We start from the raw sequence: 19588 nt of genomic DNA, 5'->3' as shown, positions 1-19588 counted from the left end.
CCCAGGTATCGAAAACATTTCACTGTCCCCAAATTTTCTTTATTCAAACACATACCTCAAATAAGCTGTCCTTTAGCACTTCCAACCCTAATAACTTTGCTTTCACTTCCTCCTTTCACACACTTTCCCAAACTCAGACACCAACTTCTGAAGTTTCTCACTCAAATCTGCCACCAGTGCTGTGTCATCGGCAAACAACAACCGGCTTACTTCCCAGGCCCCCTCAACCCCCATGGACTGCTTGTTTGACTCTTGCATACACCTACCTCAGCACCCCATCCATAAACAAATCAAACAACCATAGTGACATCATACACCTTTGCCAGAGGCCAACCTTCACCTCGAACCACTCATCCTCTTCTCTACCTCCTTGCAAATATGCTTTACACTCGATAAAAAATTTCTCAGTTTCTAGAACCTTACCTCCATCTCTATCTATCTCATCATATGCTTTCTCCAGATCAATGAATGCCCCAAACAGATTTCTGTTTCCTTAAGTAATTCTAACACATTCTTTAAAACAAAAGCCTAATCCACACATCCTCAACTACTACTGATACCACATGGTCTGTGTATCTATGCTCCTATGTTCAATGCATACCTGTTCCTCCCAAGTCTGATGCTCAGTACATACCTTCACCCTAAGTCATAACTTGCACCTTACAACTTACCAGGTACATTCAACAAACTTGTTCCTCTGCAGTTCATTCACCTGTGTCCCCCTTGCCTTTATAAAGTGGAACTATAAACATATTCTGCCAATCCTCTGGAACCTCACCATGATCCATACATAAACTGAATATCCTACCTAACCAGTCAACAACACAGTCACCCCCTTTCTTAAAAAATTTAACTGCAGTACCACCCACTCCAGCCACATTGCCACATTTCATCTTACACAAGGCTTTCACAACATCTTCTCTCTTTTCCAAACCACTTCCCATTTCTCTCTCACTTCACTTACCACCCCAACCTGGGCACCCTACATTTGCCACACTATTATTAAACAAATTCAACAGTCTTTCAAAATACTCATTCCATCTCCTCACCTTATCATTACCTGATATCACTTCACCATTTGCCCCCTTCACCAATGTTCCCATTAGCTCTTGTTTTTGCCACACAACCTCCTTCCAAAACATCTTATTCTCCCTGAAGTTTATAGATACTCATTCACCTAACTCTCACTTGCCCATTTTTTCAACATCAAACCTTTCTCCTTACCTCCTGCTACTTTCTTGTATATCTTCCAGAACACATTATGCATATTTTATCATTATTATCATTATCCTATTTTCATTTATTCATTATACTTTGTTGCTGTCTCCCGCGTTAGTGAGGTAGCGCAAGGAAACAGACGAAAGAATGGCCTAACCCACCCACATACACATGTATATACATAAACGCCCACACATGCACATATACATACCTATTCATTTCAACGTATACATATACATGCATACATAGACATATACAAATATTTATATTTATTTATTCATTTTGCTTTGTTGCTGTCTCCCGCGTTTGCGAGGTAGCACAAGGAAACAGACGAAAGAAATGGCCCAACGCACCCCCATACACATGAATATACATACACGTCCCCACACACAAATATACATACCCATACATCTCAATGTACACATATATATACACACACAGACATATACATATATACACATGCACACAATTCACACTGTCTGCCTTTTTTCATTCCCATCGCCACCCCGTTACACATGGAATAACATCCCTCCCCCCTCATGTGCGCAAGGTAGCGCTAGGAAAGGACAACAAAGGCCCCATTCGTTCACACTCAGTCTCTAGCTGTCATGCAATAATACCCGAAACCACAGCTCCTTTTCCACATCCAGGCCCCACAGAACTTTCCATGGTTTACCCCAGATGCTTCACATGCCCTGATTCGATCCATTGACAGCACGTCGACCCCAGTATACCACATCGATCCAATTCACTCTATTCCTTGCCCGCCTTTCACCCTCCTGCATGCTCAGGCCCTGATCACTCAAAATCTTTTTCACTCCATCTTTCCACCTCCAATTTGGTCTCCCACTTCTCCTCGTTCCCTCCACCTCCGACACATATATCCTCTTGGTCAATCTTTCCTCCCTCATTCTCTCCATGTGCCCAAACCATTTCAAAACACCCTCTTCTGCTCTCTCAACCACGCTCTTCTTATTTCCACATGTCTCTCTTACCCTTACATTACTTACTCGATCAAACCATCTTATACCACATATTGTCCTCAAACATCTCATTTCCAGCACATCCACCCTCCTGCGCACTACTCTATCCATAGCCCACGCCTCGCAACCATACAACATTGTTGGAACCACTATTCCTTCAAACATAGCCACCTTCATCCATTCCCGACGCCAACCCACCACACATGAAATGGCATCCCCCTCCCCCCGCATGCACGTGAGGTAGCGCTAGGAAAAGACAACAAAGGCCACATTCATTCACACTCAGTCTCTAGCTGTCATGAGTAATGCACCGAAACCACAGCTCCCTTTCCACATCCAGGCCCCACAAAACTTTCCATGGTTTACCCCAGATGCTTCACATATCCTGATTCAATCCACTGACAGCACGTCGACCCCGGTATACCACATCATTTCAATTCACCCTATTCCTTGCACGCCTTTCACCCTCCTGTATGTTCAGGCCTCGATCGCTCAAAATCTTTTTCACTCCAAATATATCCTCATTCTAGGCTTTAAAGTCTGGGTTCTTTAAAGCTCTTATGATAATTAAAATGCTCAATTCCCTTGAAACAAAGGGGATGGAAGGATGGAGTGAAGAAGACTTTTGGGTATTAAGCCCCAAACATTTAGAAGGTTAGACATATACTGGATAAAATAAAGTGGATCACTATCAGTATACATGGAAGGCAAAAGTGCTTTCAGTGGGATGACCCAGGGTATATGAAAAGGAAAGGTAAACCACAGAGAAGAATCCTCTAGTCTTTCTTCATTTTTTCTCTCCTTATGTCCAAACCATTTCAGCACATCCTTCTGCTCCCTGATTCAGACTGCTCATACCAACACACCTCTCTCCCACAGTTTCATGCCTTACACAATCAACTTGCCTCATCCAAGGCCCTAGATTCACATCCATACAACTAAGTCAAACTACTATACTTTCGGACATATCTTCACTCAGACAGACACCTCCCTTTTCTATTTTACAAGCAATTTCATGCCTTACACAATCAACTTGCCTCATCCAAGGCCCTAGATTCACATCCATACAACTAAGTCAAACTACTATACTTTCGGACATATCTTCACTCAGACAGACACCTCCCTTTTCTATTTTACAAGCAATTTAACTTCCTGATTCTACAACCAACTATTCTTTCCCTTTAGTCCACATTTTCACTTTCTCCATGCCACACACTTCACCTGCACACTCTAACACTACTTTCCTAAATCCCTTCCACTTCCCTAATTTCATTTACTCACCATATTTTATTCTTCAATGAATCAATCCTGGTTTCAGTACACATGGGCCATCTTCCCAAGTTTCCTCATTTTCAGTACATCTTTCAAAAGTATGTAATTTCTTCTTTCCAAAACCCACTGCCAATCTTCATTTGCTCTTCCATCTACTTATGGCTATTTTGCTAAAGCTGGAAATGGCAAACAAGTATGAAAAAAGATAAATAAATTACAGTTTACAACTTCATTATATATATAATGGATATCATTCGATGAATATCCAGACTCCTGTAGCCAAAGGCTACTGTTTCCAGAAGCAAGGAAATTTAGTTTCCTTTAGAGTGAGAAGTTTTATGATAATACTGTGCTTCCAATGATAAAGCCTCACCAGGGGTGATTTTTCATTCATGATGTAACCTCATGCAAAATCCAGTAACACCTTTAATAACTATATCAGTACAAATTGTGAAAAAATATCCATATTCACTTTGACAAAGATTTTCACTTACCCTAACTTTCAGTACTTTATGGACGAGGCAAGATACCCCTGGTCGACTTCAGTCAAATCATTTACAAATTAATTATCTCATCCAATAAAGTTATTTCCAAGAAAAATCATGAAAAATAGTGTTTAAGAATAACACCTTTAAGCCTTCCCTTTCGTGCCCTCAGGCAATAGAACTCTTGGCTTACCACACTCTTTTTACTTTAAAACAGTCTTTCAGTGCATGCTAAAAGTGAATTTCACAAAAAAAAAAAAAAAGGAATTTGTTTCAGAAATGAAGAGAGGAAGTATTCTTTTTTGGAAAATTCCATGTAGAAGGACCTAGCACACACCATATATATCTATTTTTGATATTTATTTCAAATACACAATGAACCACTACAGCTTATTCCCAGTATTTTCACACAAAAGCAAGTGGTGTGCAAAATGTTCTTGCATATAAAAATATTGTAATTTGGTTAATATGAGAAATATGCTAGAAATGTACACTTCATAAATCATGCACATTCCAGCATTTTCTTGCAACTGCATGGTGCATATCTTTTATTACTATCATTCTCATCTCCATTATGGTGGAAATTTTTTCGAACTTACTGTGGGGAGACCGTCTCATAAATCCATTTTCCTAAAAATCAGACTAGTTGTTATACTTGACTTTCACTAGGTTTATTAGACTTCTTGTATTATGAATCTAATGATAGTCTGAAACAGCCACATGAGTTGGAAACTCAATAAATAGTGCTGTGTGTACCTGTAGATGTGTATATATTGACTTGTATGTACAGTAATAGACCACAAATCTAGTACAATAATTTTTTATGAGCAAAAACTGTACCCTACAAAGAGCAAGTCATTCATGGTATACTAGTTTTTGCAGTGATTGTGGGACAGGTTTGATGGTGGAGGAGTCAATGGAAGAGGTAGCAGCAGATTTCATGGTATACTTGTAGTGATTGTGGGGGAAGTACGATGGTGGAGGAGTCAATGATGGGGTTAAAGACAATGGTAGAGGTAGCAGCAGATTTCATGGTATACTTGTAGTGATTGTGGGGGCAAGTATGATGGAAGAGTCAATAATGGGGTTAAAGACAATGGTACAGGTGGCAGCAGATTTCATGAACGTAGTACTACAGTATTTACCACACATGCAATAATACCTACATTTTACACTTATGTATCTACTATAGTTAAGTCATTATGAAAGCAAAATGTGAGGGTGCTCTGGAACAAAAGCATCAGTATATGTTAAATGCTCATACCATGGGTGATGTGGCATGACTGACTCGACATAAAGAGTAGTCTGAACAGACGAACCTCCACATGGTAGTAATACCATACTGTACTTTATATATAAAGCGTGTGAAAGAAGAAAGCTGAGAGTAAATGTGAATAAGAGCAAGGTTATTAGGTACAGTAGGGTTGAGGGACAAGTCAACTGGGAGGTAAGTTTGAATGGAGAAAAACTGGAGGAAGTGGATCTGGCAGCGGATGGAACCATGGAAGCGGAAGTGAATCATAGGGTGGGGGAGGGGCCAAAAGTTCTGGGAACGTTGAAGAATGTGTGGAAGTTGAGAACATTATCTCGGAAAGCAAAAATGGGTATGTTTGAAGGAATAGTGGTTCCAACAATGTTGTATGGTTGCAAGGCGTGGGCTATGGATAGAGTTGTGCGCAGAAGGGTGGATGTGCTGGAAATGAGATGTTTGAGGACAATGTGTGGTGTGAGGTGGTTTGATCGAGTAAGTAATGTAAGGGTAAGAGAGATGTGTGGAAATAAAAAGAGCGTGGTTGAGAGAGCAGAAGAGGGTGTTTTGAAATGGTTTGGGCACATGGAGAGAATGAGTGAGGAAAGATTGACCAAGAGGATATATGTGTCGGAGATGGAGGGAACGAGGAGAAGTGGGAGACCAAATTGGAGGTGGAAAGATGGAGTGAAAAAGATTTTGAGTGATCGGGGCCTGAACATGCAGGAGGGTGAAAGGCGGGCAAGGAATTGAGTGAATTGGATCGATGTGGTATACCGGGGTTGACGTGCTGTCAGTGGATTGAATCAGGGCATGTGAAGCGTCTGGGGTAAACTATGGAAAGTTGTGTGGGGTCTGGATGTGGAAAGGGAGCTGTGGTTTCGGGCATTATTGCAAGACAGCTAGAGACTGAGTGTGAACGAATGGGGCCTTTGTTGTCTTTTCCTAGCGCTACCTCGCACACATGAGGGGGGAGGGGGACGGTATTCCATGTGTGGCGAGGTGGCGATGGGAATGAATAAAGGCAGACAGTGTGAATTGTGTGCATGGGCATATATATGTATGTGTCTGTGTGTGTATATATATGTGTACATTGAGATGTGTAGGTATGTATATTTGCGTGTGTGGACGTGTATGTATATACATGTGTATGGGGGTGGGTTGGGCCATTTCTTTCGTCTGTTTCCTTGCGCTACCTTGCAAACGCGGGAGACAGCGACAAAGCAAAATAAATAAATAAATAAATAAATATACATATATATATATATATATATATATATATATATATATATATATATATATATATATATATATATATATGTATATTTATTTATTTATTTATTTTTTTTTTTTTTTTTTTTTTTTTCCCAAAGGAAGGAACAGAGAAGGGGGCTGGATGAGGATGTTTCCTCAGAGGCCCAGTCCTCTGTTCTTAACGCTACCTCGCTGACGCGGGAAATGGCGAATAGTATGAAAGAAAGAATATATATATATATATATATATATATATATATATATATATATATATATATATATATATATATATATATATATATATATATTTTTTTTTTTTTTTTAAACTTTGTCGCTGTCTCCCGCGTTTGCGAGGTAGCGCAAGGAAACAGACGAAAGAAATGGCCCAACCCCCCCCATACACATGTATATACATACGTCCACACACGCAAATATACATACCTACACAGCTTTCCATGGTTTACCCCAGACGCTTCACATGCCTTGATTCAATCCACTGACAGCACGTCAGCCCCGGTATACCACATCGCTCCAATTCACTCTGTTCCTTGCCCTCCTTTAATATATATATATATATATATATATATATATATATATATATATATATATATATATATATATATATATATATATATGTTAATGTGCTGAGAGGTGCAACTGGAGGGATGTCTGATCATTATCTTGTGGAGGCTAAGGTGAAGATTAGTATGGGTTTTCAGAAAAGAGGAGTGAATGTTGGGGTGAAGAAGGTGGTGAGAGTAAGTGAGCTTGGGAAGGAGACCTGTGTGGGGAAGTACCAGGAGAGACTGTGTACAGAATGGAAAAAGGTGAGAACAATGGAAGTAAGGGGAGTGGGGGAGGAATGGGATGTATTTAGGGAATCAGTGATGGATTGCGCAAAAGATGCTTGTGGCATGAGAAGAGTGGGAGGTGGGCTGTTTAGAAAGGGTAGTGAGTGGTGGGATGAAGAAGTAAGAGTATTAGTGAAAGAGAAGAGAGAGGCATTTGGACGATTTTTGCAGGGAAAAAATGCAATTGAGTGGGAGAAGTATAAAAGAAAGAGACAGGAGGTCAAGAGAAAGGTGCAAGAGGTGAAAAAAAGGGCAAATGAGAGTTGGGGTGAGAGACTATCAGTAAATTTTAGGGAGAATAAAAAGATGTTCTGGAAGGAGGTAAATAGGGTGCGTAAGACAAGGGAGCAAATGGGAACTTCAGTGAAGGGCGCAAATGGGGAGGTGATAACAAGTAGCGGTGATGTGAGAAGGAGATGGAATGAGTATTTTGAAGGTTTGTTGAATGTGTCTGATGACAGAGTGGCAGATATAGGGTGTTTTGGTCGAGGTGGTGTGCAAAGTGAGAGGGTTAGGGAAAATGATTTGGTAAACAGAGAAGAGGTAGTAAAAGCTTTGCGGAAGATGAAAGCCGGCAAGGCAGCAGGTTTGGATGGTATTGCAGTGGAATTTATTAAAAAAGGGGGTGACTGTATTGTTGACTGGTTGGTAAGGTTATTTAATGTATGTATGACTCATGGTGAGGTGCCTGAGGATTGGCGGAATGCGTGCATAGTGCCATTGTACAAAGGCAAAGGGGATAAGAGTGAGTGCTCAAATTACAGAGGTATAAGTTTGTTGAGTATTCCTGGTAAATTATATGGGAGGGTATTGATTGAGAGGGTGAAGGCATGTACAGAGCATCAGATTGGGGAAGAGCAGTGCGGTTTCAGAAGTGGTAGAGGATGTGTGGATCAGGTGTTTGCTTTGAAGAATGTATGTGAGAAATACTTAGAAAAGCAAATGGATTTGTATGTAGCATTTATGGATCTGGAGAAGGCATATGATAGAGTTGATAGAGATGCTCTGTGGAAGGTATTAAGAATATATGGTGTGGGAGGCAAGTTGTTAGAAGCAGTGAAAAGTTTTTATCGAGGATGTAAGGCATGTGTACGTGTAGGAAGAGAGGAAAGTGATTGGTTCTCAGTGAATGTAGGTTTGCGGCAGGGGTGTGTGATGTCTCCATGGTTGTTTAATTTGTTTATGGATGGGGTTGTAAGGGAGGTAAATGCAAGAGTCCTGGAAAGAGGGGCAAGTATGAAGTCTGTTGGGGATGAGAGAGCTTGGGAAGTGAGTCAGTTGTTGTTCGCTGATGATACAGCGCTGGTGGCTGATTCATGTGAGAAACTGCAGAAGCTGGTGACTGAGTTTGGTAAAGTGTGTGGAAGAAGAAAGTTAAGAGTAAATGTGAATAAGAGCAAGGTTATTAGGTACAGTAGGGTTGAGGGTCAAGTCAATTGGGAGGTGAGTTTGAATGGAGAAAAACTGGAGGAAGTGAAGTGTTTTAGATATCTGGGAGTGGATCTGTCAGCGGATGGAACCATGGAAGCGGAAGTGGATCATAGGGTGGGGGAGGGGGCGAAAATTTTGGGAGCCTTGAAAAATGTGTGGAAGTCGAGAACATTATCCCGGAAAGCAAAAATGGGTATGTTTGAAGGAATAGTGGTTCCAACAATGTTGTATGGTTGCGAGGCATGGGCTATGGATAGAGTTGTGCGCAGGAGGATGGATGTGCTGGAAATGAGATGTTTGAGGACAATGTGTGGTGTGAGGTGGTTTGATCGAGTAAGTAACGTAAGGGTAAGAGAGATGTGTGGAAATAAAAAGAGCGTGGTTGAGAGAGCAGAAGAGGGTGTTTTGAAGTGGTTTGGGCACATGGAGAGAATGAGTGAGGAAAGATTGACCAAGAGGATATATGTGTCGGAGGTGGAGGGAACGAGGAGAAGAGGGAGACCAAATTGGAGGTGGAAAGATGGAGTGAAAAGGATTTTGTGTGATCGGGGCCTGAACATGCAGGAGGGTGAAAGGAGGGCAAGGAATAGAGTGAATTGGAGCGATGTGGTATACAGGGGTTGACGTGCTGTCAGTGGATTGAATCAAGGCATGTGAAGCGTCCGGGGTAAACCATGGAAAGCTGTGTAGGTATGTATATTTGCGTGTGTGGACGTATGTATGTACATGTGTATGGGGGGGGGGTTGGGCCATTTCTTTCGTCTGTTTCCTTGCGCTACCTCGCAAACGCGGGAGACAGCGACGAGGTATAAAAAAAAAAAAAAAAAAAAAAAAAAAAAAAAATATATATATATATATTTTTTTTTTTTTATACTTTGTCGCTGTCTCCCGCGTTTGCGAGGTAGCGCAAGGAAACAGACGAAAGAAATGGCCCAACCCCCCCCATACACATGTACATACACACGTCCACACACGGAAATATACATACCTACACAGCTTTCCATGGTTTACCCCGGACGCTTCACATGCCTTGATTCAATCCACTGACAGCACGTCAACCCCTGTATACCACATCGCTCCAATTCACTCTATTCCTTGCCCTCCTTTCACCCTCCTGCATGTTCAGGCCCCGATCACACAAAATCCTTTTCACTCCATCTTTCCACCTCCAATTTGGTCTCCCTCTTCTCCTCGTTCCCTCCACCTCCGACACATATATCCTCTTGGTCAATCTTTCCTCACTCATTCTCTCCATGTGCCCAAACCATTTCAAAACACCCTCTTCTGCTCTCTCAACCACGCTCTTTTTATTTCCACACATCTCTCTTACCCTTACGTTACTTACTCGATCAAACCACCTCACACCACACATTGTCCTCAAACATCTCATTTCCAGCACATCCATCCTCCTGCGCACAACTCTATCCATAGCCCACGCCTCGCAACCATACAACATTGTTGGAACCACTATTCCTTCAAACATACCCATTTTTGCTTTCCGGGATAATGTTCTCGACTTCCACACATTTTTCAAGGCTCCCAAAATTTTCGCCCCCTCCCCCACCCTATGATCCACTTCTGCTTCCATGGTTCCATCCGCTGACAGATCCACTCCCAGGTATCTAAAACACTTCACTTCCTCCAGTTTTTCACCATTCAAACTCACCTCCCAATTGACTTGACCCTCAACCCTACTGTACCTAATAACCTTGCTCTTATTCACATTTATATATATATATATATATATATATATATATATATATATATATATATATATATATATATATATATATATATATATTTTTCTTTCTTTTTTCTTTTAAATAACTTTATACATATATTACTATTTTATTACAGTACAGTAACAGCTCTCCATTTTGGGGACTACATTATTTTCTTTAACTGTAAATGTGAGAGGATATCATATAAGTACATTCATAATGTAGTGGAGATGTTTCCATGAAAAAAATTTAATATATTTTTTGTTCCTCCTGAAATGAAATATTAGTTTTGTACGTAAGATTAGAGCAATAGTTTTAGGTACAGAAGTTGTACTGTACTTACCAAAACAGTTGTTAGTGCTTGCAAGCATGGGCCACTCTGGACTATCACTGGGTCTACTGGACTTATTCTGATAAATCTGGTACTACTCCAGTAAAATTTTGGGTGTCCATAAAGCCAATATCTGATATATTGGGGTTTGGTTGTAGTTTACTTTTTTCTAAGCATACTGTATTCAGAACTAGTGCTTATATCGGGGGGGTTTGTGTTAAAAGAATGATTCAACTTTCCATTTCTTCAATAACAAATAATAACTTATACTCTTAATCATATTTTGTTCAATAAAACTTAAAAATATTGGTGGTATAGTAACACCTAGTTGAGCATAACTAAACTGGACCCAGCAGATGCTGCCATGTTGAGACAGGCAGATACGGTGTTACAATATACTGGGAGATGATGTGATAAAGCTGGTTTCAAACAAAATATCAACATCAAATATATCAACTGATTTACTTTTGCTTGATGTTTTCACAAAAGATTCACTATTATGAGACTCATCCTGACAAGACCTTATAAAAGCTTCATCTGTAAGGCCATGTTTTGAGCAAATTAAAATAGTCTTAAAAGGTGTTACTTAACTCCTCATGTATCTGGTTACACTGTGACTAAAAAAAAAAAAAAAACACCTTCAGAAAGGCTGTATCATTGTCAGTGGATTAAGAGAGTACAGTTATGTTGAATAATTTCTCACTCCAAATGGGTCCGTCATTTCCCTCCATCTGTTGGGAGTGCACCCTTTAGGTTGCAGAAACGCCATAAAAGGGTCTTGAGATACACAATTAATCAATAACTTTCTCAATCAACCTGGCCAATAAAGGCAATGCAATGGTGCCTCTTGAACCACCCACATTAAATGAGCAATTTCCATACATGTACAAAGTTGAATTAAAAAGTTATAAAATAAATATTTGTGACAGCAAGCTCTTGTTTGTTGGTAGAAAAATGGAAAGATGACTTATTCAGCAAGTTAACTGTACACATGGCTGATTACACATTGTGATCTAACTTAGCTAACCCCTCTAACCAAGAATGATACTGAAGTCAGTTCACCCTTCTAACCCTGGAAAATGGATTAAATCTACCTAGATTTGAAGAATGTATTACTCAAGATATTCCCTGCAATTACAGTGATGAAGTATAGTAACACAAACATTAAGCTGAATACTTACATAAAAGTTATTCATATTGTGCTTGAGAAAACTTGTACAAGACCTTTAGGAATTCTTTAAGAATTTAACTATGCAAGACTGATTTTCACAAGGCCTTTAATAAAGAATTTAACAAATGTAAGACACTGATTTTGTTAGGTTTATATCCTGCTAGGCCTTTTAGAAATTAATTATGCAAGACACTGATTTTGTTAGGTTTAAATCCTGTCTTGAAAATAAATGAATACCAACAGCTTCAAAGACAAACTTCAAATAGCAAGACCATGCAATTTTAAACAGAAATGCTACCCTCTCTGAACTTTGTCTTCCCAATCAAAACATTGGCAACAACTGGTAGTCCTTCTTCATCATGGATCTTTTGTGCTTCTTTCAACTTGTCTTTTATACTATCCTCACGACCAATGAGAATACCTCTTGCTCCTAAACCTTCAACTGCTTTGTGGTAGTCACAGTACTGAAATGGTAAATAATATTCATTGATTCAAGTCATTAAAAAAACTCAATCTTTTGAGGATCATAAGAAGTCTGTTTCCCAAACAAATATTACAAACATGTATCTGTAGGTCAATTATGTTTCCAATAGTCACTGCACAGCTCTGCATACTCATATGCATTTTTCATTTCACCTACCACAACTTGTCTATGGCAAATAAAGGTACTTCTTCCCATACCTATTATCTATGTGCTTGTACCATCTAAATAATCTATCCTTTATCATCTAATCTTTAATTCCAACCTAACCTGAAAACCTAATTGCCATAATGCAGTATTCAGTATTTCTAATTAATGTCTTCAATCAGATAACAATATACGGCCCACAAAAACTAATGAAACATCGTATAACCCACTGAAAGTTAAACCTCTGCCTGAGCACAAGAAAACTTACCTTCTTCCTGCCTGCAAGTTCCTTTTTATGAGGCCCCTCCAGTGCTCAGGAGGCTGGCCACATCCACCAATCTGGACCATGTATCATAAAGTGTAGTGATGTGTGTATGTATGTGTGTGAAAATTTCCAGAAAGTGCATGGCAATTAAGTAGAAAGTGCTTGGTGTCTTTGCTTTAGTAGCTACAGAATGGGCATCATGAGTCTTCGGATATGTCGAAACAGTGAAAGTAGTGTTGTATGGATGAGTGATGTTCAGAGCACTGACAGGAAAGCGTGACGTGTTTTTTGGGAGAAGATATTACCACAAACTCAAAAAATGAATTCAAACAAAACAAAGTGAGACCAGCAACCCTGACACAGGTGTAAGATGTTTCAGGCACCAATTTAACTTCCCTAAATCATAACAATTATACTCCCCTTAGTAGTTACTGTCTACAAACTACAACATACAAAATAGGAAAGCAAGTGAATTTAGAACAATTATGACAATTTAGAAATTCACCAACTAAAGCAATACCATGAATAATGGTGAAAATTGCTGAAACAACCTTTTCATTTAATACTCTTAGAGCAACAAAAAATAAACATATATACATTATAAGATTAATACCTACTTTAAGATTTTTCCCCATCACTATGAGGAAGCAACAGAAACTATTGACTGTCTCTCCTATGAAAATCCTCACTTGGCTCCCTCTTTTGTTCCTTCTTTTAGTAATAATATATGAGTCACCTATATTCCCATGGATATTTTTTAGAAATTACTAAAACCTAAGCTACTGTTCTTATTTATCATCAATTAAAATAGTGCACTCATAATGTCCATTGGACTACCTACTGCTAAATCGCAGGAAACACTGGATCCAAATACAGGGACCTGTTCACGTGCAATCTGAGTCCAACCAGCATCATTACCCACTAAGGCAATAACAGGAGTCTTGTGACGTGTATAAGTGTCAAATTCTATCAGGGAATAACCAAAGGAACCATCACCATATATAATCCAGACCTGAGAAGAAAAAATACTATATAGATTAAAAGCATTTAAGATAATGGTTTTGTCAACTTTGGTTTAAAATGAAATAATTTCATGTTCATATTGCAACACACCAACACTCTTCTTTTTTCTTTTTTTTATATTTCATCACCGTTTCTCATGTCAGCAAAGTAGTACCAAGAAACAAACAAAAAAGCACCAATCCACTCATCATTTCATTTCATTCATTATACTTAATTGCCGTTTCCCGTGTCAGCGAGGTATCACCAGGAAACAGATAGAGTGGCTCATCCACCCATATACACACATATATACATAGTCACATATTATCTTATTATTTTTTCTTATTATACTTTGTCACTGTCTCCCGCGTTAGTGAGGTAGTGCAAGGAAACAGTCGAAAGAATGGCCCAACCCACCCACATACACATGTATATACATAAACGCCCACACACGCACATATACATACCTATGTATTTTCAATGTATACATACGTATACATACACAGACATGTGCATACACACACATACACATATTCATATGTGCTGTCTTCATCCATTCCCGCTGCCACCCCATCACACATGAAATGACACCCCCTCCCCCATGTGCACGCGAGGTAGAGCTAGGAAAGGACTACAAAGGCCACATACTCCACACTCAGACTCTAGCTGTCATGTGTAATGCACCAAAACCACAGCTCCCTTTCCAAATCTAGGCCCCACAAAACTTTCCATGGTTTACCCCAGATGCTTCACAGGCCCTGGTTCAATCCAATGACAGCACGTCTACCCCGTTATACCACATTATTCCAATTCACTCTATTCCTTGAAAGGTTTTCACCCTCCTGTATGTTCACGCACCAATCGCTCAAAATCTTTTTCACTCCATCCTTCCACCTACAATTTGGTCTCCCACTTCTCCTCGTTCCCTCCACCTCTGACACATATATCTTCTTTGTCAATCTTTCCTCACTCATTCTCTCCAGGTGACCAAACCATTTCAATACACCCTCTTCAGCTCTTTCAACTACACTCTTTTTATTACCACACATCTCTCTTACCTTTTCATTACTTAATCAAACCACCTCACACCACATATTGTCCTCAAACATCTCATTTCCAACACATCCACCCTCATCTGCACAACCCTATCTATCACCCATGCCTCACAACCATATAACATTGTTGGAACCACTATTCCTTCAAACATATCCATTTTTGCTTTCCAAGATAACGTTCTGCCTTCTACACCTACTTCAATGCTCCCAGAACCTTCACTCCCTCCCCCACCCTGTAACTCACTTCCGCTTCCATGATTCCATCCGCTGCTAAATCCACTCCTAGATATCTAAAACACTTCACTTCCTCCAGTTCTTCTCCATTCAAACTTACCTCTCAATTTACTTGTCCCTCAACCCCTACTGAACCGAATAATCTTGCTCTTATTCACATTTACTCTCAGCTTTCTTCTTTCGCACACTTTACCAAACTCAGTCACCAACTTCTGCATTTTCTCACCTGAATCAGCCACCAGCACTGTGTCATCAGCAAACAACAACTGACTCACTTCCCAAGCCCTCTCATCCTCAACAGACTGCATACTTGCCCCTCTCTCCAAAACTCCTGCATTCACCTCCCTTACAACCCCATCCATAAACAAATTAAACAACCATGGAGACATCACGTACCCCTGCCGCAAACCGACATTCACTAGGAACCAATCACTTTCCTCTCTTCCTACTCGTACACATGCCTTACATTCTCAATAAAAGCTTTTCACTGCTTCTAGCAACTTACCTCCCACACCACATACTCTTGATACCTTCCACAAAGTATCTCTATCAACCCTATCATATGCCTTCTCCAGATCCATAAATGCTACATACAAATCCATCTTAGAAAAGCAAATGGATTTGTATGTAGCATTTATGGATCTGGAGAAGGCATATGATAGAGTTGATAGAGATGCTCTGTGGAAGGTATTAAGAATATATGGTGTGGGAGGCAAGTTGTTAGAAGCAGTGAAAAGTTTTTATCGAGGATGTAAGGCATGTGTACGTGTAGGAAGAGAGGAAAGTGATTGGTTCTCAGTGAATGTAGGTTTGCGGCAGGGGTGTGTGATGTCTCCATGGTTGTTTAATTTGTTTATGGATGGGGTTGTTAGGGAGGTGAATGCAAGAGTTTTGGAAAGAGGGGCAAGTATGAAGTCTGTTGGGGATGAGAGAGCTTGGGAAGTGAGTCAGTTGTTGTTCGCTGATGATACAGCGCTGGTGGCTGATTCATGTGAGAAACTGCAGAAGCTGGTGACTGAGTTTGGTAAAGTGTGTGAAAGAAGAAAGTTAAGAGTAAATGTGAATAAGAGCAAGGTTATTAGGTACAGTAGGGTTGAGGGTCAATTCAATTGGGAGGTGAGTTTGAATGGAGAAAAACTGGAGGAAATGAAGTGTTTTGATATCTGGGAGTGGATCTGGCAGCGGATGGAACCATGGAAGCGGAAGTGGATCATAGGGTGGGGGAGGGGGCGAAAATTCTGGGAGCCTTGAAGAATGTGTGGAAGTCGAGAACATTATCTCGGAAAGCAAAAATGGGTATGTTTGAAGGAATAGTGGTTCCAACAATGTTGTATGGTTGCGAGGCGTGGACTATGGATAGAGTTGTGTGCAGGAGGATGGATGTGCTGGAAATGAGATGTTTGAGGACAATGTGTGGTGTGAGGTGGTTTGATCGAGTAAGTAACGTAAGGGTAAGAGAGATGTGTGGAAATAAAAAGAGCGTGGTTAAGAGAGCAGAAGAGGGTGTTTTGAAATGGTTTGGTCACATGGAGAGAATGAGTGAGGAAAGATTGACCAAGAGGATATATGTGTCGGAGGTGGAGGGAACGAGGAGAAAAGGGAGACCAAATTGGAGGTGGAAAGATGGAGTGAAAAAGATTTTGTGTGATCGGGGCCTGAACATGCAGGAGGGTGAAAGGAGGGCAAAGAATAGAGTGAATTGGAGCGATGTGGTATACCGGGGTTGACGTGCTGTCAGTGGATTGAATCAAGGCATGTGTATGGGGGTGGGTTGGGCCATTTCTTTCGTCTGTTTCCTTGCACTACCTCGCAAATGCGGGAGACAGCGACAAAAAAAAAAAAAAAAAAAAAAAAAAAAAAAAAAAAAGAAAAAAAAAAAAAAAAATCCATCTGCTTTTCTAAGTATTTTTCACATACACTCTTCAAAGCAAACACCTGATCCACACATCCTCTACCACTCCTGAAACCACAATGCTCATCCCCAATCTGAAGCTCTGTACATGCCTTGACTCTCTCAATCAATACCCTCCCATCTAATTTTCCATCCACTCATACACACACATTTATACATACATGCACTTACATATCATAATATACACATATACATATATTTACATATTTATTTATATTCATTTTGCTTTGTCACAGTCTCCCGCCCAACCCACCCACATACACATGTATATACATACACGTCCACACACGCAAATATACATACCTATAAATCTCAATGTATACATATATATACACACACAGACATATACATATATACACATGTACATAATTCATACTGTCTGCCTTTATTTATTCCCATCGCCACCTCGTCACACATGGAATAACATCCCCCTCCCCCTCATGTGTGCGAGGTAGCGCTAGCAGAAGACAACAAAGGCCCCATTCGTTCACACTCAGTCTCTAGCTGTCATGTAATAATGCACAGAAACCACAGCTCCCTTTCCACATCCAGGCCCCACACAACTTTCCATGGTTTACCCCAGACGCTTCACATGCCCTGGTTCAATCCATTGACAGCACGTCGATCCCGGTATACCACATCGTTCCAATTCACTCTATTCCTTGCCCGCCTTTCACCCTCCTGCATGTTCAGGCCCCGATCACTCAAAATCTTTTTCACTTCATCTTTCCACCTCCAATTTGGTCTCCCACTTCTCCTCGTTCCCTCCACCTCTGACACATATATCCTCTTGGTCAATCTTTCCTCACTCATTCTCTCCATGTGACCAAAGCATTTCAAAACACCCTCTTCTGCTCTCTCAACCACACTCTTTTCATTTCCACACATCTCTCTTACCCTTACATTACTTATTCGATCAAACCACCTCACACCACATACTGTCCTCAAACATCTCATTCCCAGCACATCCACCCTCCTCCACACAACTCTATCCATAGCCCACGCCTCGCAACCAAACAACATTGTTGGAACCACTATTGCTTTACATACACAGACAAAATACATATGTACATGTTCATACTTGCTTGCTTTCATCCATTCCCTGCACCACCCAGTCCCACAGGAAACAGCACTGCCAACCCCTGCATCAGAGAGGTAGTGCCCGGAAAACAGACAAAAAAGCCACATTCATTCACACTTAGTTTCATATATTATCTATTATTTATTTTGCTTTGTCGCTGTCTCCCGCGTTTGCGAGGTAGCGCAAGGAAACAGACGAAAGAAATGGCCAAACCCACCCCCATACACATGTATATACACACACGTCCACACACGCAAATATACATACCTATACATCTCAATGTACACATATATATACACACACAGACACATACATATATACCCATGCACACAATTCACACTGTCTGCCTTTATTCATTCCCATCGCCACCTCGCCACACATGGAATACCGTCCCCCTCCCCCGTCATGTGTGTGGGGTAGCGCTAGAAAAAAAAAACAACAAAGGCCTCATTCGTTCACACTCAGTCTCTAGCTGTCATGCAATAATGCCCGAAACCACAGCTCCCTTTCCACATCCAGGCCCCACACAGCTTTCCATGGTTTACCCCAGACGCTTCACATGCCCTGATTCAATCCACTGAAAGCACGTCAACCCTGGTATACCACATCGATCCAATTCACTCTATTCCTTGCCCGCCTTTCACCCTCCTGCATGTTCAGGCCCCGATCACTCAAAATCTTTTTCACTCCATCTTTCCACCTCCAATTTGGTCTCCCACTTCTCCCCGTTCCCTCCAACTCCCGACACATATATCCTCTTGGTCAATCTTTCCTCACTCATTCTCTCCATGTGCCCAAACCATTTCAAAACACCCTCTTCTGCTCTCTCAACCACGCTCTTTTTATTTCCACATATCTCTCTTACCCTTACATTACTTACTCGATCAAACCACCTCACACCACACATTGTCCTCAAACATCTCATTTCCAGCACATCCAGCCTCCTACGCACAACTCTATCCATAGCCCACGCCTCGCAACCATACAACATTGTTGGAACCACTATTCCTTCAAACATACCCATTTTTGCTTTCCGAGATAATGTTCTTGACTTCCACACATTCTTCAAGGTTCCCAGGATTTTCGCCCCCTCCCCCACCCTATGATTCACTTCCGCTTCCATGGCTCCATCCGCTGCCAGATCCACTCCCAGATATCTAAAACGCTTTACTTCCTCCAGTTTTTCTCCATTCAAACTTACCTCCCAATTGACTTGACCCTCAACCCTACTGTACCTAATAACCTTGCTCTCATTCACATTTACTCTTAACTTTCTTCTTTCACACACTTTACCAAACTCAGTCACCAGCTTCTGCAGTTTCTCACATGAATCAGCCACCAGTGCTGTATCATCAGCGAACAACAACTGACTCACTTCCCAAGCTCTCTCATCCACAACAGACTTCATTCTTGCCCCTCTTTCCAAAACTCTTGCATTCACCTCC

The 19588-nt window shown here is 40.7% G+C and overlaps 2 protein-coding genes across 4 annotated transcripts in view; both read right to left on the bottom strand.

Annotated features, from left to right (window-relative positions):
- LOC139753881 (erythroid differentiation-related factor 1) overlaps positions 1 to 6404 on the bottom strand; it is a 103385-nt gene extending 96981 nt beyond the window's left edge. The window contains exon 1 of the mRNA XM_071670847.1: positions 3483 to 6404. The gene's annotated coding sequence lies outside the window, so the exon portion shown is untranslated. The remainder of the gene's footprint in view (positions 1 to 3482) is intronic.
- Positions 6405 to 11240: 4836 nt separating this feature from the next.
- LOC139753824 (2-hydroxyacyl-CoA lyase 2-like) overlaps positions 11241 to 19588 on the bottom strand; it is a 43013-nt gene continuing 34665 nt past the window's right edge. For 2 of the 3 annotated variants that reach the window (XM_071670730.1, XM_071670746.1), the window contains exons 13-14: positions 13701 to 13871; positions 11241 to 12430 (exon numbers count right to left, since the gene is read on the bottom strand). In XM_071670730.1, the coding sequence (XP_071526831.1) occupies positions 12248 to 12430; positions 13701 to 13871 (354 nt within the window). In that variant the 3' untranslated portion in view covers positions 11241 to 12247. The remainder of the gene's footprint in view (positions 12431 to 13700; positions 13872 to 19588) is intronic. The other variant, XM_071670737.1, reaches the window with a different exon arrangement.

This window comes from Panulirus ornatus, chromosome 2 (assembly GCF_036320965.1).
Source record: "Panulirus ornatus isolate Po-2019 chromosome 2, ASM3632096v1, whole genome shotgun sequence".
In the NCBI taxonomy this organism is placed as follows: domain Eukaryota; kingdom Metazoa; phylum Arthropoda; class Malacostraca; order Decapoda; family Palinuridae; genus Panulirus; species Panulirus ornatus.
This window is presented reverse-complemented; position numbering and strand designations above follow the sequence as displayed.